At 38.9% G+C, this 26,282-nt stretch overlaps 1 protein-coding gene across 1 annotated transcript in view; it reads right to left on the reverse strand.

Moving 5' to 3' along the window:
• Window positions 1-1,376: 1,376 nt before the first annotated feature.
• EEFSEC (eukaryotic elongation factor, selenocysteine-tRNA specific) overlaps window positions 1,377-26,282 on the reverse strand; it is a 119,991-nt gene continuing 95,085 nt past the window's right edge. Inside the window, exon 7 of the mRNA XM_027700398.1 lies at window positions 1,377-2,146. Within this exon, the coding sequence (XP_027556199.1) occupies window positions 1,962-2,146 (185 nt within the window). The 3' untranslated portion in view covers window positions 1,377-1,961. The remainder of the gene's footprint in view (window positions 2,147-26,282) is intronic.

Genomic DNA, 26,282 nt, shown 5'->3' on the forward strand with positions numbered 1-26,282 from the left:
TTCATTTCAATTTTTTTTATGAGAAGGTTTTTTTTTCTACCAATAATTTTTAGACTAACCTGGGATGATAATAACACCATTCCTTCTATGTCATCTGTTTCTCTGTGTTCCATCACTGCAGCATCTTAGGCAGAGGTAACAGTGCAGAGTACAAAACAGGATTTGATAAAGGCTTGAAAGAAAGATAACATTATAAATGTTCTTTCCAAAGACTGCCTTTGGGGGTGTCTGGGAAGAAGTGAGAAATGGGGAAGGAGAGGTGACAGGGGTGTGAAATGCATTTTTTCCATTACAGAGGGATACATTTTCCAGCAAGGCTGGCAGTGCAAGTCACGTTAAGCCACAGCTGAAGTTGCCTGCCTAATTCCTCTGGGATCACACTGAAAGCATACCCCATAATCTTAAGGGATGTGCTAAAGCTTTGCTGGGACTCACTCAGCAGAAACTGTTTGGGATTATTACACAAAGCACTAATTCTGTTCTGATTTAAAGGGGCACCATGAACCTAGTTTAGACACCAGACTTGCCCTGTCTCACGACTGTCCAGCTGTAAATATCCTCTCAATAGCTGATAGCTTTGCCATTTGTATCCACTGTGATTACCTGGAAATTAAAAGGAAAAGATTGAAAAAATCAGGATCGTGTTAGCATGATGGACTCACGCCCATCAGTGGATGATCAATGATTAATGAGTGTAGCAATTTATTAGTTATTTACTTCCATGTGCAACTAATGCACTTACATTATACACACGGTCACCGTCCATGGTTGACTTCAGTGAACAGGTCAGAGGCTTCTGTTGAGCATCAACAAGAGGTACTCTTTTTGTTCAAAAGACAGGAACTAACATTTTCCATGCTGACAAGCCCAAGTCCAATTTCTATTCCACACCACAGCTTTTGTACCTGTAGAATTGTTGTTAGTCTTCACATTAAGGTGTCTATGCTTTGTATGTAACAAAGAAGGGATATCACCAGTGCTCTCCTTTTTATGAGCCTAGGACACGAAATTGAGAGGGAGAACTAAAGCAGCCATGAAATCCCTATTAAACAACTAATGGTTTCTAAAGCATCTTGGAGATATTCATTTTACAAGGCTTATGCAGCAATCTTCTATCATTATTTTAATGAAATAAAGTCCTTGACTATTTCCAGAGGCAACTTTTTCTTTCACACACAAAAGACACTGTGGTTCCAAAAAAAAAAAAAAAAAAAAAAAAAAAAAAAAAAAAAAAAAAAAAAAAGAAAACAGAGAAAACAGTTCTGGAATAGGATTCACTGCAGAACAGGCAGGAAATTCAGAAAAGTTATATAAAATGCCACTGAAGATAGGTTCTGAACCTTTGGAACAGCAAACAGAATAATTAAGACTCTCAGTCACACACATTATTATGTTTAATATGAAAAACATTTCTAGATATAAATCATATTTATAAAAAACATCCATACCATCTCTCAGATAGCATCTTACATAGCTGCAGCTGAAGGAATGTGAAACATCCATTTTAGGTTTCACCTATTAAACTGTGCGCTTTCTGTCTCCTGCTTTGCTCAGGGAAGTAAGCCTTAGAATAATCAGCTTCCCTTTGTGGGTCACATGAAATTCACATCCTGACTTGATTTAGATTTATACTGGTGGCAAACTTCTAAATCAAGAGAAACTTCAACACAATTCTCCAGAAAAACAGTGCAATTACAATGTACACCCAAATGTGCTCATCTGGCAGGTGACATTATCTGAGATACCATAAAGATTCACATCACAAAGATGACAAAATAAGCAAATTCTAACAAACAATATGAGATGGCAGAGATCATGGAAGGGGGCACATAATCAGCAGAAGCTTCCAGGCTCTGTTGGTGAAGAAGGAACAAGTCTAATGTGTCCAGAAAAGAAATACATTCCACCTCAAATCATTTCAGTCTGGACTTTCAGGTGCTATTAGAGGCCTCCCTTACTTCTCAGGATTGAATCATTTTCTTCTGCGTGTCAAAGACGTATCTCTTAAAGCTAAGAGAGATAGTGACAGGTTGGGTTGAATCATTCTTGCTGCTTTCATCTTCCTTGGTCATATCCCCCTTCCCTCCCTTAGATTTCTTCTTGGAGGCAACAGTAAGAAGCATCTTGGTATCTGGCTTCAGCCCATCTGCAAGAGAACAGGAACACACATCATAAACACATTCAACATCATATTTTAGTACAGCTAGAAAAAATAAGCAGCCAAGTTTACGTCTGAAATCAACCAAAGAACATAAGAAAGTAAATCAAGTGCATTAGGAAAGTCATATTTCTGCATCAGACTTTTAGAATATGGTAACTTACACAAAAAATAAGAGAAGTCTTTAAACAAAGTTTACAAAAGTGATATCCCCAAATCCAGTGCAGTATCCTAAATCTTTCTGTTTCCATCTACAGCTTTTAAACTATTAAACACAGGCAAGAATTTAAACAAGCCAGACCAACTTGCCTGGTCTAAGCCTTTTACTTAGCAGGTCTTTCCTATTATTTACACCTAAAGTTTACATACCCAAAGTTTCTTGTCATCACTAAGAATATTTATAAAAATACAAGTCATGAATAAAAAACAACCAGTAAAATACTAAAATTATGTACAGTCATAAGAGTCAGAAGGTTCTAGAATTCCTTTAAGTCTATTTCCCAGATTTACCAGAAGCACACTGCTTTATTTTATAATTTGCACTCTGCAAGTTATACAGTTTTGTGTTTGTTTAGGGGGGTTGTTTGTTTGGTTTTGTTTGCTGGGTCTTTTGTTCTGTTAAAACACAGTGTTTGTTTATTGGAACAAATAGCATTGTTTATTGGAACTAGAATTAACCTGCACAGAATTCCACGGATCTAACTTGAGTCTTTCTCCAGACATTTGTGCCACACAAAAATATTTGCCCTTTTCTTCCTAAACGGCCAGGGTTTATAATAAGTTCCAACGCATTGGTGACATTTTAGATAAGAAATGCAGGATAACAAAGTCCAAAGAAACGCTGTAAAACAAGAGAGATGCAACTCCTAAAGGACCACTGCCGAAAACTGCTTGTACAAAGCAGAAGACAGCAAACTCCTCGGAAGCTTTTCAGTGCCACCTGAATACGGTGCAATGTGGTTCTCAGGCATTTGGCCAAAATTAGTTCAGATATTTTTAACCTATGGTGTCACATAACCTTATCTCAAACACTTTATCAGCTTCTCTCCCCTCATATTGAAATTCAGATGTGGATTCTCATATCACGGCCTGACAAAAAGATTGAGATGCTTATGATTTACTGGAGACAGGAGGTCTACAGGCACAGGTGATTTGCTCCAGCTCAGACACGTCCAGAGGCACTCACAGCTGATTGCAGGGGGATGTGGCCCCAGAGCCCACCTTCTCATCTTGCTGTGTCAGAGAGCAAATTGTTCCAGGCGGCATTCCCACCACATGGCCAAGGGAAAGGAAGAAACGAGGAAGTGTTGAAGCAAAACCAGGAAACTGCCCATTTGCCATCTCATAACCAGATGCTGTACACCAGCCCTAAGGCCCTGCAGTGCAGCCACAGGGATACTTTTAGAGAGAAAGGGGTCAGTCTTGCTTTTTTGGAAAAAAAATAAAAATAATATATGAAATGCAAGCACCCCAAAGAGGAGAAAAGCAGCACGTTTTGTATTTAACTAAATAAATTACAGCCTACACTAAGGCTGCAGGAGTCCAGCATCAAGCAGAATCAACTTTGTACAGTTCTGCAAGATCTTGCATTTCACAGTCATGGCAGCTGCTGTTTTCTCTTTCCAGATGGTAGAACACAAAAAAAGCAATGATTATTTCATTGTGAAAATAATTGAGACTGTTCCTCCTTGATGGCTGAGAAGTCTGATAATGACTATCTTTGCACGTGTAAGGTTCAATTAATCAAACTAGGTAATATGGGGTGGCGGGACCACATATTTACTGTATGATTTTATTACATTGTATAGTCATGTTTGATGCAGCTGTTTCAATTTTTTAATTGGATGCTTTCATATAAATCCCATTAATATCGTTACCCTTACAATCATTCCAAACTTCACTGTGAAAAATAATTTATCACTACATGAAAAGCAACTTATTTTCTATTTGGAAAGCTCTGAGAACATCTTGGGTCCTGCCAGAAAAAAAAACAGCAAGAGTCAAAACAGAGAAAAACAAAATAAAACCAGCAAAAAGAGTGATCTCACACAGCCTCGCTCTATACCTTTGCAGGATTTATTTAATATTTTATGTTTTCTACTGTTTTGACCAACCTAAATGTAAGTTTCCCTGCACAGGGTTTCCTCCACTTTCTTGGGAAGACCATTTATTTTTTTGGACAAAGAAACATTTCATTTTGCTTACTAGTTGGTTTCCCTTTCTGGGTCTTATCACTATTACTAATGTTGCTGTTACTGGCACAGCACTGTTTAAGAAAGATGTTTAACTAAATCCTTTCAGAAAGATACACTTTAATTAAAGCAAACAAATCCTAAAACACTTTTATTTATGTTAGCAGGCTTCGCTAGACTCTAATTTTCAAAAATGCTAATTGGCGGAAAGGAGAGAGGAAGGGAGGAGATGTGGTATTAAAATTGCAGCCAAAATTTTCCCTTATGGGTATATGAAGTGAGGCACCCAGGCTGTCACTGCAAGCCCTTGCCCACAAGGGTGATGCCCCCAGTGAGGGTCGGCCTCTCACCCCAGAGAGACACTCAGCTACAGCAGCAAGTTGGGAAAGTCTCAGCCACGAGGGTGAAACAACCACTTTGGGTAAACCAAGCTTCAAAAACTGCCAGTGACATCAGTGAGACAGCCTGACATCTGAAACCTGGCACAGCACCTTCGGTGTTCAAACAAAGCATCTCATGTTTGAAAATTTTCATTTTTAAGAAAAAATGATATGCTGCATGTGGAACTCTACTGGGGAAAACATATTGAAAACTGCGCAATCTCACCTCCTCCACTCTATCGCCAACTTCCACATAGGAGAAGTAAAGGTACATACCTCACCTGCAGCCCTTAACACCTATTTGGGCTAAATGAGGTATTACAGGTAAGAAGTTTGCAGAAGAAATGGAAGAACGTGGTAGTTCCTACCAGTGAAATGACGGGCTGACAGCCAAAGGCAGCTCAGGTATTATTAAACTCAAGGTATCTAAATTACCTAATCAGATCCCGTGGCCCTTATTCTGCAAACAGATTAGGTGGCTGGCATCGTACCCTGACAAATGGCATTTTCTGTTTTTCTGCTCTGGTGCCAGGAGGTCTCAGGGCTGAGGAGGCTCTGTGACACAAAGGAGCAGGCAGGGAGAGACAGGCACAATCGGGGTTTCATCTACCTCCGCGGAGTTCTCGCGTTACACACAATGCATACTTTACATTTTACAAAACCAAGGAAATGAAGGGAAATATATCTGTCACCGAAGAAGACATCAGACCTTTAATAGCTGAAATGACGGATATTTTTAGATGGAGGTCTAGTTTAACTTACTTACATTAAGGGTCTAATCTCTCCTGAACAATAGCTATGTTAGCTTGAACACATAGTGAGAAATCTGTTCCATTAATTAAGTGCTGCCTGTACTACTCGGATTTGTAGCAAATGTTAATAGATTTTTTTTTTCTTCTTCTGTTGGACAATTACTTTATTTTGCCAAGTTGCTAATGGATTAAATTGAAAAGGCCCGTGTGTTAAAAAGAAAAAGACTTCAGCTTCAAAGTTCTAAGAAATGCTTTGCATACAACAATGGAAAATACCTATATATTAATATTATTAATGGGCCATCCTCAAAGGCACATAAGATATGTGAAAGCTTAGCAAATTTATTCCCACCCATCAAAACCATGTCTGTAACAAGAAGTGCCCAGACAAGGTCTTATGCAAAATGTGCTTTTAGCAACTAACCCAGGTTAGACATGAAAATCTAATTGTAAAACAGTTTCATCTACTTCATTCTTTTTGTTTCAACTATTGTCAGTAATTAAGAAATAAAAATACGGGCTCTTTAATATCCTTTGTCTCAGCATGGCCTGAAGGATTTAGTCCAAACTGATCCATTTATAAAAAATAGTAAAAAAAGTGAATTTTCAAATTCAAATGAAAAGCAAATACCACATCAGGAAAAATTTTCCAAGTCTAAGAAAAATGTTACATGCACAAAATAAAGGATAAACATAATATTTTACACAATTTTCACAAATAAAAAGCTAGCAGCTTAGTGATTTGCTGTGTCTTACATAGTTAAGAGCATTGGAGCCTCGAGTTTTATAATTATTCATGCAAGAAATTTGCATAGAAACATGCAGATTTCAGTAATATCATACGGAAATTTCACATTGTAGAATTCTGGACCCCTTCCTGTGTATAAATATAGAGAATGAATTTAGCTCCCCTCCCTCCCCCCAGTGAAGATACTCCCAGGTTTTAGGTTTCTATAAACCTTAGTTTTCTCCTTACATTAATCCAGAGACCAGAACAGGGCGATGAACACCCTCCTGTGGATCCCGTGGGACAGTGTCCACACCAGCCCTGCTGGGAGTGCCGACCAGGACACAAATCACAACACACACACATGGCCATAGCCAGCAGGGTTTGCTTTTGCTTTGTTTTTACTACTTCTTCACTGAAAGGAGGACAAAAGCTGATACAGTATCTGCTCCTTTAACTCCTTTGCAGGGTGAGGGAGTACCACCGTGCTTTTTGCCCATATACCTTTTAATTTCAACTGTTACCTGTTTAACGTGGATTCTACTTTACCTTTTATACAACTTCCCACTTCACATCCTCCTTCACTTAATGCTGTCATTCCTTATCAACATCCTCTGTCAGTTTTGTTGACTTTTTTCTCTTATTAGCCTTCTGCTCTCCTGCTCCTTCAAAGGTCTCTAAGGGTGGTCTCTGCTATTTCTTTCTAATTTTCAGCTCCTCCTTCCTTGACTCCCAAATTGCACTTGCTATTCAGCCCTTCAGGAGTTTTATTTCTCTCTCTCATTTTCCAACTCTTTTTCAAATTTTCCATTTCCATTTCCTATTTTCACAGATCTCTTCAATATTTAGGAATAGTCCTGCCTCCAACAAAGCTAATGAAACGTTGTGTTTGAACGGAAGATTCTAAAGACTGAATGCCAGACACATTTTAGATGAGAAGCAAGATAATACAGTATCTCCTTGTAGCCCAGCCAGAGACAGGAGTAACTTTTAAGCAACTGATAAACCCATCATTGAAAACAGGTGTAATAATATAGGTGCAGGGCACGCTCTCCAGCACAGCCAGGGAGAATAATTTATTTTGCTGAACTTCAACAACTCCCTTCTCATATGCACACTTGTAAAAAAAGTTTATTGCTAACTATCCCGGTGAGCACCAATGAACACAAAAGTATTTGCATGGATGATTACACAGTTTTTTTACTGCATCAAGAATTGGAATAGAGAAAAAAAAAATCATGTTAAAAGAATTCAAGTCTCCCAATCAATGAGAACTTTCCTTTCAAGCCAAAATTAAAAGCCCATCCTACCAACAGGAAAATTAGCCAATGTATTAACACCACCCCCCTACACTGGTACTTGCCATGGTTTGGTGGAAAAGCGCTGGCTCAGGATTCTTATGACACTGTTAAGAAGAAGCACAGTAAGGCTACACCAGTAGCTACCATAGGAAGAGAAACTATTCCTTTTTGCATTACATATTAAGAAACGGCTAGACTACTCTTAACTTGCTAATATTATCGCCAAGCCTTCCATTCCATTCAGGAATTTGTGAGCAGACTTTCAGTGGGAAACTGAACTTGCTTTACCTTCTGTAAACAAAATGTCCTATTCACTTCTTTTTGAACGCTGCAGGTAGAAGACTCGGCTACCTGCAACTTCCTGTCTCCTGTCAACATTCAAATGTTAAAAATTGACTGAACATCAGAGAATGAGCGAACATAGTACATTTGATGTTGGAAATAATTTTTATCCGAGGCAAATGTAACCTTTTAATATGACAGGCAGACATTTTTCTTTCTTCCCAAGGGAAGGAAAAAAAAAAAAAGGAGCAAAACTTGAAAGAGGCAAAGGGTTGGGGATAATCCTCACTCACAATGGATCATTCGTAACAGCTGGTTTTCACAATTTCAGGATTTCCTTAAATTGAACCCTCAGAACCTGAACCCTAATTACACAGTTAGAGAGTGTGTGCCTGCATCAACTCTCCTGCTAACAGAGAGTACAAAAGCCAGTTGACCTGAAAATCAGAAATAATTAGAGCCCCAGATGGAGACATCCATGCCACAGTCGGATGTAGAGGGGCTGCACCAGAGAGTGGATGAAGACCAGCCTCTCCCCTACCTTACTGCAATGATGGAATGGAAATAGAAACTTTTTGCCAGTACTGCAGGACTTGAAAATCCTGTACTTAAGCACAACACAAAACTAATTCCTTTTTTTTTCTTGCAACAGCTATGTATATTCATATCCAAGACTTAAAAAACTTATTTACCTTCGTCCAAAGAGATTCAAATAAAGCAGCACTCCTATCTGTTTCAGATTGTGATTAACTTTAAAACAAGACTAATAAATTTATCATTGGTTTCCAGCAAAATAAATAGAATTACCAGAGGTATAAGAGCTGGTTCTCATGCAATACAATAGCAAGCACAAGTTAGTTTTCCACCTAGTCCCAAAACACATCAGCAGTTCTATAAAACAGTTATCTGTGTTCTAAAATCATGAAAAATTCATGCAATATCCCTAAAGTAACATTCTGGACTTTTAATTGAAACAAAAAGCAGAAGCATTCCAAAATAAGAGGATCAGTTTGCCCAGCCCTCTTGTTAGAGTTATCTATACAGTCAGGCAGAAAGCATGCAAGAATAACAGAAAATGTAGCATCCTGTTGCTTCAACTCTTTACATTGAGCTATCAGCTAGCAACTCTGCTCCTCTGCTAAAGATACCCAACAATCCTACCCTTTGATTTTATTCAAGCTAAAGGTGGTCGTTTTTCACCATCAATATCCCAGCAAAAAAAACCAAACCAAAAAATGAAAAAAAATCACCACACCAAAAAACAAACCAAACCAAACACCAAAATCACAAAAAAACCCCAAACTAATCATGAAAAATGAGATCTTTATGAGCCTTCCAAGGACAAAAAAACCCTGTGTTACTCTACCCATAAACACTATACCAGGAACATCAGATACACCACACCACATCTAGCAGACTGGATCACTGGTCATCTAGAGACTGCTGGTCCTATCTAGCTTGGCATCCCATCTGCCTGTCATTAACATATGTTGCTTCAGAAAGAGAAGGAATGAAACTGTGTCCTGAACTAATTGGAGCCTGGGATCAGGCAGGAATTCTCTCCCTGACATCACGGTCAGTATGTCAACACCTATGAACTTTCTTTAGGCAAAGTATTTAAGTACAGTTCTACAGGAGCCAATCTACTCTGTTCCCAGGTATTCATCACCATGATGAACAAGTACAATATGATTACCAGGACAATTTTAATGCAACAGTTGACCAGAGATTCACTGAAGAAACAAGGAATACTCCTTTCCTTACTACCCTCAGGAGCTCAGGATTTGAGCTGCAATTACTTTCACAGATCAGGGAGTGAATTTTACTTATGTAAATCCCTTTGCAATTCTCCAGTAATTCTCTTTTGAATTCACACCACCTTTCCCATATCTCTTGTCAGCTCTCTCAAATATTCTGCTGGAGTTCCAAAATCCACAGTAGATTCATTTTTCTCTTCTTGCCAGTAGAAGATCAGCTATTACCACCTCGCCTGGCTTGTTAATATTAATAGGACTACAACATGAAGTTGGTCAGAGAGCAACCAGCCTCCAAGGAGACCAGAAAGGAGACTCCTTCCTGAATCATACTAATGCCTCAGTGTGGTGTTTGGGATCTATGCAAAACATCCATAATTCATTGTTTGATGACAGAGGCAAGAAAAAAAAACATTTTATGGCCATTTTGAGCAGAAGTAGACTGCCCCATGTCCCAACCAAACACTGCTGTGACAGGCAGTCTGCATCAGCAGAGCTATTCCCGCAGTCTCAGCTTGGCAGACTGTTTGGAAATCCTTAACTAATAAAACATTTTCCCATAAATTGGGGAACAGCTGCCCTGTACCACATCAGAGAAGGCTGCAGTTCAGTGGTGAGCAGAATTGAGTCTTGTGTATCAATTTGTTAAGTTTATACAGGCTTTTGGACTAAAAGACATTATTATAAGAGGTGGTACTACTGGAAATAACATGGATTTCATTATGGGCTCCTTCTTAGCAGGGAAAGAGCTAATCTTCCTTGATGAGGAAGACAGAAGCTGTTTTAATTCAAGAGGCTGACCTAGGTGAAGTTCAGGCCGAAGCTGTATTTGGAAAACTCTCACATCAAGCGGACACAACCCTTTCAAGCTCGGTGCCAATTCTACACAATGGCTTGAACTGCGCTCTCCGGCAGTCCTTAAAGGCACATTTTGTATCTTGGCTTTTGCTGCAAGCAATCAAGAAAGAATGCAAGAAAACAAAACTGTTTCCCAAGCACTGTTTGCTGGTGCCATAATTAATATAATCAAACAATTCCACAAATTGCTTCCAATTGCTGGCGTCACTTTCATGTGCAGAGCCAGACTTTCAAAGAAGGGCCCTTCTTGTCCTATATCCTTACACTGGTAACCCTCGCTTCACACAATAGTAAACAAGACCTCACTAAATAGTAGAGGGTAATTTGTACTGTAATAGGTCCCCAAGGCACCATGGACACAATTTGAAATGCCATCTAATTTTTCTTTTTAATTAAAAAAGCAGTTACTATATTTAAACAACAACACAAAAAAGTTCAGAGGGGACAGATTGGAGTTTCCCACAGCTCTTTGGGAGTTTTCTCAAGGTCAGGAAGAGTTTTATAGGCTCAACTGGTACACATTTTTTTCTTTAATTAGTCTGCCATACCCCCTGCATGAAGTCAGCGTCTTGATTTTCAGTCTGATATTTTTCATATTGCTAAATGGAGCACAGACTCCATTACCACACTATGTCTACTGGGAGCTGAATGGGTATCAATAGTGTCCTTCCCTGTGCACGCCTTGCCTGCCACTTCCTTCTCCTCCCTCCTGTCATCTACACTGAGGAGACCCAGCATACCACATTGCACTGAATATGCCATTTGTTCAGTTTTATACTTCACTTCCAGCAAGATGACCAGGATATATTATTTGATTTCCCAAATTTACATAACACAACCACATTTTAACCTTCTTTTTTGGCAAAAATAAAATGTTATTATTGAACATCAGAGCAAATGGAGCACTGTCATCCTAAGCCATGTAGCAGGACAGATTTCTGCACTTGAAAAATCCCCACCACGTATCATACCACTGCTCTGCAGCCATCTCATTATTTAAGTAAGTCTACACAAGCGGACACACACTTCAGAAGGATATTTGCAGTTATCACAGTGGGTTTTCCAAAATGTATCCTAATCCAACATGCCCTTCAGCCCTAAATGAAAGCACGGAAATGAAGTGACATACTTAAGGTCATCACCTCTTGGCTAGTTGGCCATACTTTAAAACTGGTTGAGAATACAAAAATTGACCTCATTTCATAGACCAACACACCTTTCAGCTGCCATTGTACAGTGTGCCACAACCATCTGTTGGCAAAGTCCTCCTAGGGCAACTCCCCTAAAGAGCAGATGGATTTATACCTTGCACTGCTGGACCACAACTATTCCTTGTACGCTCTACACAACTTTGTGCTTCTGTATGCCAGAGACTAACTCAGTACAGGTTACACAGGATACTCCCGTGCACCACGGACTATGCCCAGGCTACACAAATTAAGTGTCCACAAAACACAATGGATCAACTGTCAGGGCTAAAAGACAACCACTACGGTAATATTTCTGGCCTCAAATCCAACACTGTTCCAGTAGCCTAAAGGAAATTTTCAAATTGATTACTGCATGGGCTTTCAGTGCAGTAACAAGGCTGCAATTATGCCAGCTGATACATCACACCAGCAATTATTAAAACTCTGTTTTCACTTGATGGTCACTCAAGGTCCATGCAGTCATTGAGATGGTGCCTAAGCACTGTACTCATTCTCCCAGCATACCTGCAGGGAGAGGCACCTCTCATACTGATGCTGTGATTTTTGTCTACACGTTCTTCAAGCTCCCTGAAGCAAAACCTGAGTGCATGGAAAATGCCCAGTGTACTACAAGAGCAACTGTGAAAAAAAAAAAATGGAACTAATAAGGGCATCAAATTATTAACACAAATACATGCAATGTAGTTGGAACCCTGGGGATACTGACAGGCTCTTGTTACAATTCAACAATAGAAAAATTACAGGCAGGTCTGCGTGAAATATCTAAGACCATTCATAACAGTGAAAGTCAGAATAGTATCTTAAAAATCCCAACTACTGTCACTGGACCTCTTAAGAAGTTCTCTCCCTTCCTGGGAGACTTCTAAAGAAACATGCAGACATTAACATAATGAGTAAAATTTGGAGGAGTCTATGACAGCTGTAGTACAGGACAAGTTTTATTGTTGAGGTAGTCTTTGCTGATTAAATTCTCAAATCAAGAGGAACAATATGACAAACATGTCCATAAAGAGTACAGTTAGGTATGCAAAAACAGATCAAGGAATTAGTAAGCACAGGAGTTTTCATAATTTTAAAACCCATGTCATATCTCTGGCACTAAGTTTCTCTCCAGTGAGGGAGCTCCCAACACCCACTCTGCAGTGGGCCAGAAGATACTTCTGACTGTGTTTTTGTCAGCACTCCAGTACCTATAAAACAGTAAATAAACAAAACCAACAATGCTCATGTTGTGTGCACCAAGGTGAGCAGAAACAACTGAAAACAGGTTTTGCATTTAACACAGGGGGCTAAAACTTTATCAGCCTAGTGAAAAGGGAACAACAACAACAAAACCAGCACCAATACCCAATCTTTCCTACAGCAGCCTTTCAGAAATGTATACAATGCGGAAAAAGTTCAGGTTAGCAGATCTGACACACAATCAAAGGCAATTCATTACAAAGCAGCCTCGAATCAAAGTGCTGGATCCGCAGGCCTGTCTGTAATCCTCCCATCTTGCCTGCAAAACTCTTGATGTGGAGTAGGCACTGCAGAAGCCAGTTAAGCTGGACCAACTCCGCTGACACCCCAGGCATCTGCTGCTCAGCGCTGGTCCAGAGTTTAAGTTTGGTGATATTCATCTTCCCCTGGGCTGCCTTTATAAAGCAATCCTGAACAATGGGACTTCAGAATAAAGAATAAAACATTTAAATTTTTTTTTTTAAACTTCTAGGCAAGGGCCTTTAATGCGATTAGAAGGGGAGGGGGATTGGATAGCAGCTTTTTCTTTTTCATGTTATGTATATTGTGTGTAAACAAATATGCAATTTGCTTTAAAAAGATAAGGTGATTAAATTTTTATCGGGCTTGTACTCTGTTGTCACCACAACAAAGAGAATTAGGAGGAGGAAAGAAAGGCCTTTTTATTTGAATTATGCTCTTACCAGAGGTTCTCTACAGCACAGCTGTAAAGCCACTCAATGTTCTCCAAACAGGCCCTTTGATTGCATTTTATTCAACTTGTTTGCATTTGGAGCAATCGAAAGGAAAAGAACGCTCCACATTTTGATGTCTTAATGTTCCTTAATACCTTCTTTAATTTATATTAAGCTTCTTAACTAGGGTGATGAATTCTTCAAAAACAATAAAGACCTAGTGCAGAAATCTTTCACACACCATGAAAATTGAAATTATAATGTATTCATGGCTTTTTTTTTGTTATAAAAAACATTATTTAGAAGAAAGATTTAAAGCATATAAAAAAATCCTGAAGTTGTATGAAAATTACTTGATCCAGAGAAATAGAGGAAAGTTCAAACTAATTATTACAAGAGAAATAAAATGTTGTGGGAGGTGGAAGAGAATAAACAGCATGAGAATGCTGGGTTACTACAAAGTTTTCAGTCTTAATAACCTATAAATTCCTCCTCTATCGCTTTGTACAAAAAAAAAAAGAAAAAAAAAAGAGACACTAAAGATTTCTATAATTTTGTTTTACCAAGACAAATTCAAATGTTTGCCAGTTCTTCCTTATTATTCATATACTTCTTCCCTAAAACAGCTCTTCACAGCTCCACAGTGTTTTTCCCTCCTAGTGTCTTTCACAGTCTGTCAAGACCAACACACTGAACTTGGTGAAGATCATAAAGGAGCCCTCAAATGCCCACAGATGGAGCAGCTCCACGGGGCACACACATGTTCCTTGGTGAAGTTCCCAGATTCAAACACCATTCACAGGTGGATGGAGCTCAGTCAAACACGAGGGCAGGCTGCATGAGAAAAGCAAGGGTCATATAACAAGAAGAAGCCTTTCAAGGGACAAGACTGGACAGGTTTGCTTTTGCAGACACATTTTCCAGCTATAGCTGATGCTCAAACACTAATTATCTGGCTCATGTAACAAAATTCACTCTCAACGATTCCAGTGTTCTTTAAAATCCCTCCTACAAAAAATGAACACAGTGAAGTCCATTATGGACTTTTATGTACAAATTATGGACATTATATACAAAGCAGCCTTAGCAAGGAACATCCAAAAGAGTGTATTCAGCTTTGCTTCCCAATTTGTCTACTATTTTACCTTGCCTTTTTTTTTTTTACTTAAAAATTTTACATTCCAATGCAACTTCAAGTTCTCAGCAGTACATATGCATGTGCACATGAATGGCTGCAAACACCTCACCTTGCTCCCTCTTTCCTCTGCAAAGGAAGTCCAGAGGCGAAAAGCCACAGCTGGTACTTCTCAGAACACCAACACGGTGCCTAGAGCTGTGCTACAGTGACTGGTTACTGCAGCAGCAGAGAAATGAGCCTCCCAAGAAAATCCTGAACTACATAAAATCAAAATATTCTTGAAATAATATATTTGAAAGAGGACATACATTTTGATCTGGAACAATTGTCATTTTCTGCTGACACGCACTGACTGCTCACCTACCTCCCCCAAATCATGTTTTTAAGCAAATTCCAGAAAAGCACAAAATGAAACCTCACAATAAAGCCTGCCACATTTACAAAATGCTTGTGGAAAAGCTCACTTAGCTGTACCAGCAATCAACTGGCCACAATAATTAAAACAATTAAAAAAAATTCACATGCTGCATTTACCATGGAATAAAACAATGCTGATCCTAATCTAATACCGATGTACCCTGGGTGAAACAACACCTTCCCCTCCTGAACAGGGTCACACCACACCAGCACAGAGCAACAAAACCTAAGAATTCAAGAGCAAGCATGGATCACTACAGTAAAGCTGAAAAACCTCTCTCAATAACTATACAAAAATTGTAGACTACACCAAAGGCAGCACAAAACATCTTTACAAACCACGTCGTTGCCCTCTGCCATGGTGGGATGTTTTCTTCACATCTGTCCTGCAAACAAGTTGTTACTTTAGCAGGAAATGAGAGAGAGAGAGAGAGAGAGAGAGAGATGAAGCAATGCTAAAATAAACAGTTATTCAAACAATAATTATCGTATAACAGGTAATCCCTGCTGTATCCCAACTATTAAAACTTTCATCTGCATTTTTTTAAGGGAGCAAGTACAAAATTTACATATCCAAAACAGTATTTATGTATGTAACCAGTTAAGTCTTAACTGTTGTATCTATAAAAGCTTGTGCCTTTAAGCAGAAATGATTCATGAATTTTAATTTGTTTTAAATGTTGAAAAATTCCATCCAAGTAAATTGAGTCAACAAGCCAAAGGATGAAGACATGTATCTGGCTTTTATTTAAAAAATAAAAAACTCAAGTCTATAAATTTCTTAGTCACCCACAAATCCTCTAGCAGTGAAAAATACTTTCCAATAACTAAGTTTCCTGCATTTCTTTTAATTAAGACACTATGCTTTTCCCCGTTCACCACATGCCGGCTGAACGCTATTGAGCCTTAACTGATTCTCTTTGTATTATTTAACTAGTAATATTTTTAAACGTTCTTACAGAAATTAATTAGCCAATGATTATCAGAAAGGGGGAAGATTTGCAGAACGGGACTCTCTGCAGGCTGCTTCAATACCGTTATTTCAAAAATGCAAAGTCATCAGTCCACTCTCCAAATAAAACCACTTAAAATTAATATAAGCATTATTTTAAAAGGCATAATTTACTTATGATTCTCCTTCTCAATATCAAAACCTTTAGGTCAGTATTCTCATGCTTCTTCCTAGTAAACACAAAGACCACAAATAAACCTTTGAATATAAAGTTAAAGTTTTCTAATAATTACTTTATAGTACTTGGGCTCCAAATAAACAGCAAAGCCAGCAGAGTTGAACACAAGCAGTGGTATGTTTATAAAGGGACGGGCACAGTAAGTCAGACTTTAAATGAGATAGCAAAGCTGCAGAGGCACAGTGACACAGACCCAGCACATATTAATAACTTAATACCTCTATCCATGCCACAGCAATACTTCCATTTTTCTAGGCAAGCACCCAAGGGCTGGGTTTCCTTCCTCATTACACTCTTCCTGGGGCACAGACTGTTCTAAAACCTAGTCTAGTAAAATATCAGAAAACACAGGTACAGCCTCTCTGTCCAAGTCCAGGGAAGCAGATCACATTTAGGCTGAAGGAGATTAGCTTTCCTGAGACATCCCCCCAAAAGACTCTCTCCATCCTTCTGAAATTTCCAGGTACTGATGATGCTGTTTAGAAATAAGATGTGGGCAATTCTCAGGGCTCTGATGCAGAAATTAATAACTAGTGTCCTGATGCCAGGTGGCTGGAACAGAACAAATTATAGCAACCAAACTTACAAGATTCCCACCTACCACTGCCAAGCTGTTTGAGTGTCTGGGTACAAATCTGGCAGTGACACAGAAAAGGTTCACAACTGGTATTGCAGGGTGTTATGACAGCCAACACAGCTCTGTGGAGCAACGACCTGAACTGAATATCCACCGGACATTTCCAACACGCCAACTCACTTTGACTTGCATGCAAAAAAATCCAACCCCCACAAATAAATTTGGTGTGTCTAGGGAGTGCAGTAAAAGGCAGCATTGAAGGAGAGGAAAATTAAATTACAGAAGATGTAATATGACCAGCCAAAACACACAAACAAGTTAAGAATAAATTAGCCCCATTACCAAAACCACAAAGGCAGCATCTTGTGTGATGACTGTTGATTTCATTAAGTTTAGGTTTTAACACAGCCCATTTCAGGACCAGGAATTCTCACGTCTCAAGATTTACTTTTCTTCGCAGATAATTGTTAGACATTTGCTTGTACTAACACATCAACGTTTATGATATCCTAAAATTACTCAAAGACAACACAGGAACACATTTAGCCTATCAACATAAGTGACTTGTAGAGTGACCCTATCAAAGCATGGAATATCTTTTGCCTGCAGAGTTTTCCTAGAATACTGGATTTTTGAAAGGTGGGGAGGATAATATAAATTCACATTCAAATTACATTTTCTCTGATAGCTCCTCTACATTTTCCTTGCTATGATATTGCTCCAGTCAACTTTGCACTTCACAGCATCTGAAAAGTCATCCAGTAAAAGGAAACAGTGTCCCTTCCAATACCCATCTGTGCCTGTGTTCTCTATTTAGAGCCCTGCCTCAGGGTTTTAATTCCCTCCACCCTTACCCTCTAGTTCGCCTCAGTGGTCCTGATGTCTCCAGTTATTGCTCAGGGCAGAGCTGATCAACAGCAGGTTCTGTGACGGCAACCAAGAAGCCATTTACAATTCCAACAGCTGTTACTGATTTTGCAGCAGAATCATGGCAAATCTGTGGTTCAAACCCTCCCTCCTTACAAGGAGGGGGAAACAACAAGAAGAGCAAAAAAAATAGGAGGACTGGGGGAGTGTCATGGATAAAGGGCACAGCCCTGACCAATAACCATTTTGTCTGAGCAAAGCTCGCAATAGAGACTATGACACTGTTAAGTCAAGACCCAGGTCCTATCTTATCCAGGTTCCTTCCTTACCAGCAGGCAGCAGAGGAGGGGGAAGTCTGCAGCACACCACAGTATTAAGCCTTATTCTCCTTTTAAAGACCTACATGCCATGTGGACTGTGGCACAGTGCAGGGCATCACAGAAGGGAATGGTCCAGCCAGGAATCACATCTCCATGCAGGTTAATGTGCCAACACACAGCACCTCCCGCTTCACTGAGCTACATTCAGCTTTCAGGGATCAAAATGGAATCAGCAGCATTCCCTCATCTATGATGATCAATCTATATGGAACTACAGAAAGTTTAGGTTAATACTTCTGCTGCTAAAATTCAAGCTCTAGTAAAAACTCAAAGTAGAAAGAAAAATCTGAATTCTTACAAAAACTACCAGATGCACACCCTTCCAAGTACCTTTAAACAATAAGTCTTGACAAGATTTTCCTCAGGACAGTTATCCTTTTATCCTTAGAAGAAATATGGGATACTATAAGGAAGACAGGAGCCTATCTCTTGGGAAGGTAGCTAAGTAGCTTGCCCAAGAGACAATGCAGGTGGGTAGAATAAAGCAGCATCTTCACTCCTTCCCTCTCAAGCAAAATCAGCCTCCATGTCTTAAATGCCCATACTTCAGAGAACCCATATTGAACCTGAGGCTGCTCGAGGTGCAAGAGAAATGATCAGTTTTTAGACAGAAATGAACCAGTCTTATTTCCTGTAGTGGGCAAAATGGAGTTCACCAAGGTCATTTTAGCAGAAAGTCACAAGCATAAAGAAATTATTTTAGCATTTTGCTTCATGTTTACGTGCATCAGGTTTGACCTAACAGATTTTTATCAAAAAAGAGCAGCAGAAATAAAACAAATGTCCAGGTACAACCCGCTCAACTCAAAACTCCAAAAGCATACTTCTAGTGAACTTCATCATAACAAAAAATATAATTAAATAAAACAGCCTTAATGTCAGAATAGTCTCTCAGTCAGCTGTGCTGACTTCAAATGAAGGTTAGTCTGTGCTCTGCAATCTAAAATTATAATGGACAGGTAACTCTATTCCCAGCTTTTATTCAGTCCTATTTTACTACTCCAAATATATACTACCTAAATTTGTATACTCTTTAACAGTAGTTAATCTTCAATTAAAATACCTAGAGCAGAAACTAAGATAACTGGTTTAAAAGGTAAAAGCTTATTGACAAAAACGTATTCTTCATATTGCCTTTTTTTTTTTAATTCTGCATATTAAAAATGCCATTTTTATGACTTGAAAAAAATCTTCAGGAATAATGAAGGCTAACAAAAGACTGAAGAGCAGTAATTTAAAAAGCTCCATATGCAGCATCCTGATTACTGTATCAGTCCCATTTCCATAACGAAGGGAGAAGTCACCAAACTGCTGCCTGTCCTTTCTGGTGACAAGGAAAGGGCGAAGCGGACAGTGTGCTTTCAAGACATCATCCCTCAGGCTCTAAGGGAAGAACAAGAAGCCTCCTGCAGTACAAGATGTGGGTGTCAGTGTCCAGCACTTTTCTGGAATACGGTAACCCCAGCTTTGGTGGTCCCTGCACATGTACTTAATTTGGAAGCAGCTGGGTTCAAAAGTTTATCCTCCCTTTTTGACCTGCAAAGGTTTAGTGTGTGGGCGTGCACAAGTGTGTACATCATACCACACAAGCTGAAGATGTGCAGCCACAATATACACAGGGTGAGAGTGTTTATGTGTATGGGTTTGCACGCAGAACATTCTGCATATTCTTAAATACCAGCACATTATCCAGTATACACTGGAATGATGTGCAATGGATGCAGCACTCAGCCACTCCAAGGCACACATGGCCAGTCTGCATTTCAAAATGCTTCTGGAACTTTTGGGCATAATTTTGAAAGGACAGATTAATGAAAGAATTTATTAATATCAATACTGCCTCTTTATACATAATAGATTCACCATGCTCCAGAGAAAGTACAACCACCAGTTCTGCAAGACTGGCCAGATTAACATCACTAACATGCCCACCACAGGTACACCCAAGTAATGGATTCAACAGCCAAGGAACTGCCTTCATATTTATAGTGCTTTTCATCACAGATACTGGAGGACAAAAGCCTAAGCAAAGCAGGGGTTAAGTAAGAGAGGCAGGAACACTACAAAGCATGAGGAGGCTGGGAATCTCTGAGCACAGTGAGTTTATGAGTACCAGTGACAAAAGTAGAGTCATAGACTGGTGGAAAAGTCACAACTCGGAAGAATGAATGTATTCTCCAGCCAACATCTGAATATTTTCTTGAATTGCTCTAAAGCACTCTACAACTGCAGGCAGAAATCTCTGATCTTGGCACAAAGGATATATTTTTCAACCATTTGTCATTTCACAGCTCAGACACAGAAGCGAGTTAGTGCCTATCAGCTGAGCTTCGGTAACAGCGAATATGCTCCTCAGCACATCACATGCACGACAGAACATCTTCACTGGGATTTAAAGAGAGATCTAAGGTTATGAATTTATAGCACATTTGTGATGGGGTTTGAGCACTCAGACAGTCACTATCACTGAGATAACAAACAGTAACTCATTAATCCATGGAAATGTGACAGTATAGTTGAGTGCAGCAGTTTTCTCAGCACTTGTGTTATTTTGAAATCTTGAATCAATTGTTTACAGAAGCTCTTCACTTGTGTTCACAGCAGTAAGTGCTCTACATACCACTGAATCTTTAATACTTCCTAACGTGCAGCATGTAAGAAATAGTGGTTTCTTTTATTTAAAAGATAAAAACCAGCACATAATTAATAAATAGTTCATGATGAGTGGAAAACACAAATTTTCAAACAGAACAAGCACTTTGTGTTTGTTGATAAAGCTGTAACTTTCAGTCAGAATTACACAACAGTAACTCTATTGCAAACCAGTTCCAAACACAACAAGGGGAAAACACTCTGTATGCAACACAAATCAAGTAAAGTATGTAGGCATAATGGCACAGAAAATAAAAGTTATTTAACAGAAGAGCCCATACATCAGCAACAAACTGGGAATTAAAACACAAGATGGTGCCCCAGGGGGAACACTTAACACAAAGACACTACAGACAGCTAGTCTATCAAGACCAGACTGCTTGACCAATGCCAAAAAACGCAAGTCTCCCTTCAAAAGTTCCAGGGACAAAGTGAAAAGTTAATGTTCAGAGCTATTGTGCATTTCAAACTTTCTTGTGACCTAAAAACCTCTCCAGCTTTACATGGAAATTTCTAGTTTTCAAAGGTGTTTTCTACATGGCTCTAGCATCAGATCTGATCCCCTAAAATGTGAAAAAAAAAGGTAAAAGCCCCCCAAGAAAACAAAAATTGTACTTTCATTGTTATACACTAATCATAACATCTAGTGTAAAAGTCAAAGAAAACATTTCCTATTTTTGTTTCAACACAGTAGTATCCAACTACTTTAAAAAAAGCCCAAACAAATGAAATAATAAATAATAACAACTCCAACCTATTACTAAAGCGCACAAATAAAACAAAACTCACAAAGCAGTAAAAGAGAGAAGAAGAAGTTCTCCAATGCCATCCAAGCCCTTGGGCTGACAGCTCTATGCAAGGGATACCAGAGCTTGCTGCTGTGTGTAGCAGGGATATACGTTTATTCTCTCATAAGTAAATTGGATTTATCTGTTTTCTAAGTATAAATTGGGGATAACTCCAGACATTCGGCGGTTGAAATGGGAGTACAGTTGAACCAATAACTCTTACTCAGAAAAACAAAAACAGAGATACAGGTACTGCCTTAGAGAAGCCCCCAAACTTTTGTACAACTTGCTCTCAAATTTTTACAGCCCTAATGAACAGACATTTAGACTGGCAATTAAGAAACCCAGGCCTAGGCAGTTTTGGTTCTTTGGTTTCTATCAGTTCACAATATTATTTCACCTCTGTCTCAGCTTCCCCACTTATAAAACAGGGTTACTAATGCTACAGTTCTTTATACAATACCTTGGAATACAGAGTCCTTTTTTAACCTGAAGAAAAGCTACACATTATGTATGGGTTTACAAAGTGTCATTGTTGATGAAACAGCCTGTTCCTTTTAATTCCATGTTTAAACAACTCCGCTGAGGTCTGAAGATGTTGATTTATTTCTGATTTTGCAAATTTTAAAAAAGGCTTTCCGTGAAGATGTAATTCATGAGTTAACATTTCATCAAATATGCTTTTGTTAAGTGTGGTTAAGCAGGCACATTACTCAAGGTCATAAACTTTAAGTCAAATCACAGGCAACTGAGCAGCTCCTGTGCTTTTTCTATGGTCTCTGCGCCTTCACAGAAGGCTAATTATTTTACAACAAAACTTGAGAAGTGTATTTTTCCCCCTAAAGCCATATTTGTTCCTTGTTCCACTATTTCTGTTTCCAGAGCAGGAACCCTTTTCTGCAGTTCATATTTTCCCATCAGAACCGCAGTCATTGAACCATCCACACGGCAGCAAGAAGAATCATGTTGAAGGTAAATTACATCCTTAAGAAGCATTAACTTTTGAACAATGTGAAATTTAAACCACAACAAAAGAAAACACAGATACAGAGTTCCAAAGTCAAATAAGAATCAGAAGTATCTCTCAACTTGCCTAGGCTATGGGTCTTTCAAGGTTGCTAGTAAAAAAAACAACCAAACAAAAAAGGCCATAAAACCCCACCACTAACTCTCTAAACTCTTTATATTTTCTAGAAAATTACGAATGTCGACTACCAATTTCTGTACTTGGACCCTCATTATGACTATTTTTTAGTCCACAGTACATTGAGAAAGTAATTAACAGCTATCTCTATCCATTTCTTCTATTTACTACCTTTTGTCTGTTGCTTTGGAAAAGAGTCTGTAAGAATTCCTGGTATACATACATTCACAATTCCAATATTTTTCTCCAAAATCATTAACAAGGATGATAAAATCCTGCCACTAGCTCTTATTTTTTTTTTATTTGGAGGTAGCTGAGAAACACAGTACCTGTGACTACGTGGCAGCACACCAAGAGCAAGACAGCCTGCAAACTTCCTACAGCACCTCAGAAAACAAGTGTGAGTTATGCATGTTATGCATAGACATATTAATGAAAGAAAGGACCGCCTACAGAACATCTTCCTCAGCACAGCATCTTGCTGTGGCAGGAACACCGATGTGTATCAAATGTTTTGGAATGGGAAAAGTCATGTCACAACATGATCAGCAGGTTCCAGACAGGAAAAGTGAAAAAATCAAAAACTAGTAAGTTGTATTTGCTAAAAATTTGATCTTTTTGTGTCCTTACAACTATAATATGCTAGAAATTATGGAGAATTATTAGATCATCCAGGGAAATCTCAATCTAAGATAGGCTATTTCCTGAAAGTACATTTTTAGTTACCTTACCAGACTATTTTACCAATCTTACGCATTAGATAACGAGTTTTCTTCAGAATATTAATCCCCAATGGAGAATGAACACACACCACTATGAAAGTGATTTTTTTTTCTTAATTATCAACAATCAATGGCAACAGGCTGCTGCCTGACCTGATAACTAACCTGAAATAGAACACACTGCAAAAGCTCCAGAAGATGATCTTATACCAGTGGTAAACCAAAACACCAGAGTCCTCTCCACTGTACTGCCATAAATCTACTGGCAACTTACTTAATCTTTCTAGATCTCTGTTCCACATCTTTCTAGGGGGAAAAAAAAGAATAAACTCCATCTGACGCAAAACATGCAAGCACTAGCTGGGGACTATCACTACCAAATGCCCAGGGAAAAGGACCTGAAACAGTTACTACCATTGTCCTTGTATTCGCATAATGGATATGGCAATAAAATTCAGATATGAATATATAAAAATTCAAACTGTCCAGCTTCACCCATAATTTTGCCAGATAAGAACTCTGCATATACTGTGCACGTTGCTGGAACTCAGTTTTCTGCAAAAAAACCCCCATGCCTTAACCTCTTTGCATGTACTGAGATTGTGCTGAGTTACTTAAACATATAAGCTGTTTGAATTCATCTTTACATTGAATTCAATTTACATTCTTCACTCCTATGTTTTTTTTCTTTATCAGTGTAACATTTGCAAAAAAACAATCCTGCAAAAGTAAACAGTTTCATAATCTAAGCAACAAATCAGATGGCTATGATATCCATAAAACCATATTACTGTATCAGTTCCATTTTTAGGACAAGTCCCAAAATGTGCTGACTTAAAAAACAGAAGTCATGGAAATATAGAAACAAAAGTCTCAGGGTATTGTTTTGTACAAAAATAGATATTCCTATTTTTAGAAGAAAAAAAAATAAACCAGCAAATGTATTGCTGAACTGTGAGTGGTCTGGAAAAGGGAGTTCCCTGGCTATATAACTTGTCAACCTCACCCAAAATAAAGCAAGTGGGGTTGGTTGTTTTTAAAAATCTGTTAGGACCAAGTGACCCTCTTAAGGGAGTTAAAGTTTATTTTAGTCTCTTCGGTTGTCCTGAAGCTCCTATTTTATCTTTGTCACTTCTACAGTCTAAGTCTTGCACAAGAACCTTTGAACTCAACCTTTAAGTCGTTTCCTACCCCAGGCATTTTTCTGAGTATGTCTGAGGGACCAGCAATCACATGTTGGAAAAGGGGTTCCAGCACAGAAAAAGCATCACACTAAAAAAACTTGTGATGAGACAAAGGATGCCACAATACAATACCATGTGTCAGAATTTTGCTATTCAGGAAACCAGCCTTTGAAAGCAGTGTCCTAATACACAGATGAGCAAATGAAATAAAGAAGTGGCACACTTTTCTTTCAGGTGCTACAACTGTCTCTGGTAAGAAAAGAGGAGAGATCAGTAACGGCACAGGGATACAAAGAAACAGTAATATGTAGTAGTATTCCAGGTGCTAAAAACATTCACTTTTCAGGAGCTGGAACACACAGGGATCATACATTGCTCTCCTAAGAGCAGTCAAAATGCACACAGTCTCGACTCAGTGTTGAGCAAAAGCCTCTGCTGAAATTCACGAAACCTCTTTGGACACAACACAGTGAAATCAAATGGCACAGATGCTCAAACTGCAGCTCCATCTTCCTCCAAGCACTACATACAGCATTGCTTTGTACAGCCTTGGCTGCAAGCCCGCTGGTTTCCCCACTTAATGCTGAAACACTATGTAAAGCTTTTGTATTTGTGGAAGCACATAGAGAAAGTGCCTGAAAAGTGCCAGTACGTGTCTGAAATGCCACCAGCCTGTACCATCTTAAAATCCCATACAGCATTAAGATTGATAATCAAGACACAAATAAAACACGTCTAACAAACCCAATTTAATAAAGAAAATAAATTTATAACTACTGCAGTCTTTCTCCTTTTGTGATGACCAAATACGGTTCACTAGATCAGCTTTCAGCAAGGCTGGGAGAAGGGGAAAGACTCATTTAACAGTTGGTCACATTTAGTAATATAAAACTGGAAGGAGGCAAAAGGGTAATAATTTAGTGATGAAGAAACTCCAAAGACCTAGAAAAGCATGGCAGCCTCCAGAGATGGGGTTTGCCAAAAGGCTGTTTTGGGGATGGATAGGGCTACAAAGCTGCTATTAAGCTTCAATCCTTAAAATAAGCCCATAAACTCAGAAAATATTTATCTGTAAGGGTGGCAGCCCAATAAAAGTTTTATGAATGTTTTAAAACTGCCCTGTCAAGGGGCTAGCTGCTCAGTCACCTCCCTCCCTCCTGAAAAACAACACAAGCAAGAAAGTAGGTCCATGCATCAGGTTCCCAAGCAGGAATGACAAGGCAGCCTGAAAAATGGCTCTGCACCTCCTGCATCCCCTCATGAAGCACAAACCTCCCTGCTGGGGAATGGGGCCCTGCCACAGCCCTCCCTCCGCTACCAGAGGAGACAAGCGTGTGTATGCAATCACCCACCTCTACACATTTTCTCCAAAATATTTTTCTCCTTCCTGTTACCCATCACATGCTGGGGGGGAGGAATATTAGTATATATAAATAAGGAACACCACATACAATGTGGAAATACAAACCCAATCTGGTTTTAAAGTTTGATTTCTAAAAGTGTCATGAATCCAGAGATTGTAAGAACATATGGTGCATGCTGCCCAAATGAATTGGTCACTGTTAATTTGGTATTGGCTTGGAGATGGACAGCAGGCCAAGTGTAAAGAAGAAAGAAAAGTCCACTTTGGACTTTCAAGTGTCCCATTTTTGCCAACACCTAAAGTTTAAGGGAAAAATCAAGCAGAAGAAT

Source organism: Neopelma chrysocephalum, unplaced genomic scaffold (genome assembly GCF_003984885.1).
Source record: "Neopelma chrysocephalum unplaced genomic scaffold, ASM398488v2 Primary Assembly neopelma1_147, whole genome shotgun sequence".
Taxonomy (NCBI): domain Eukaryota; kingdom Metazoa; phylum Chordata; class Aves; order Passeriformes; family Pipridae; genus Neopelma; species Neopelma chrysocephalum.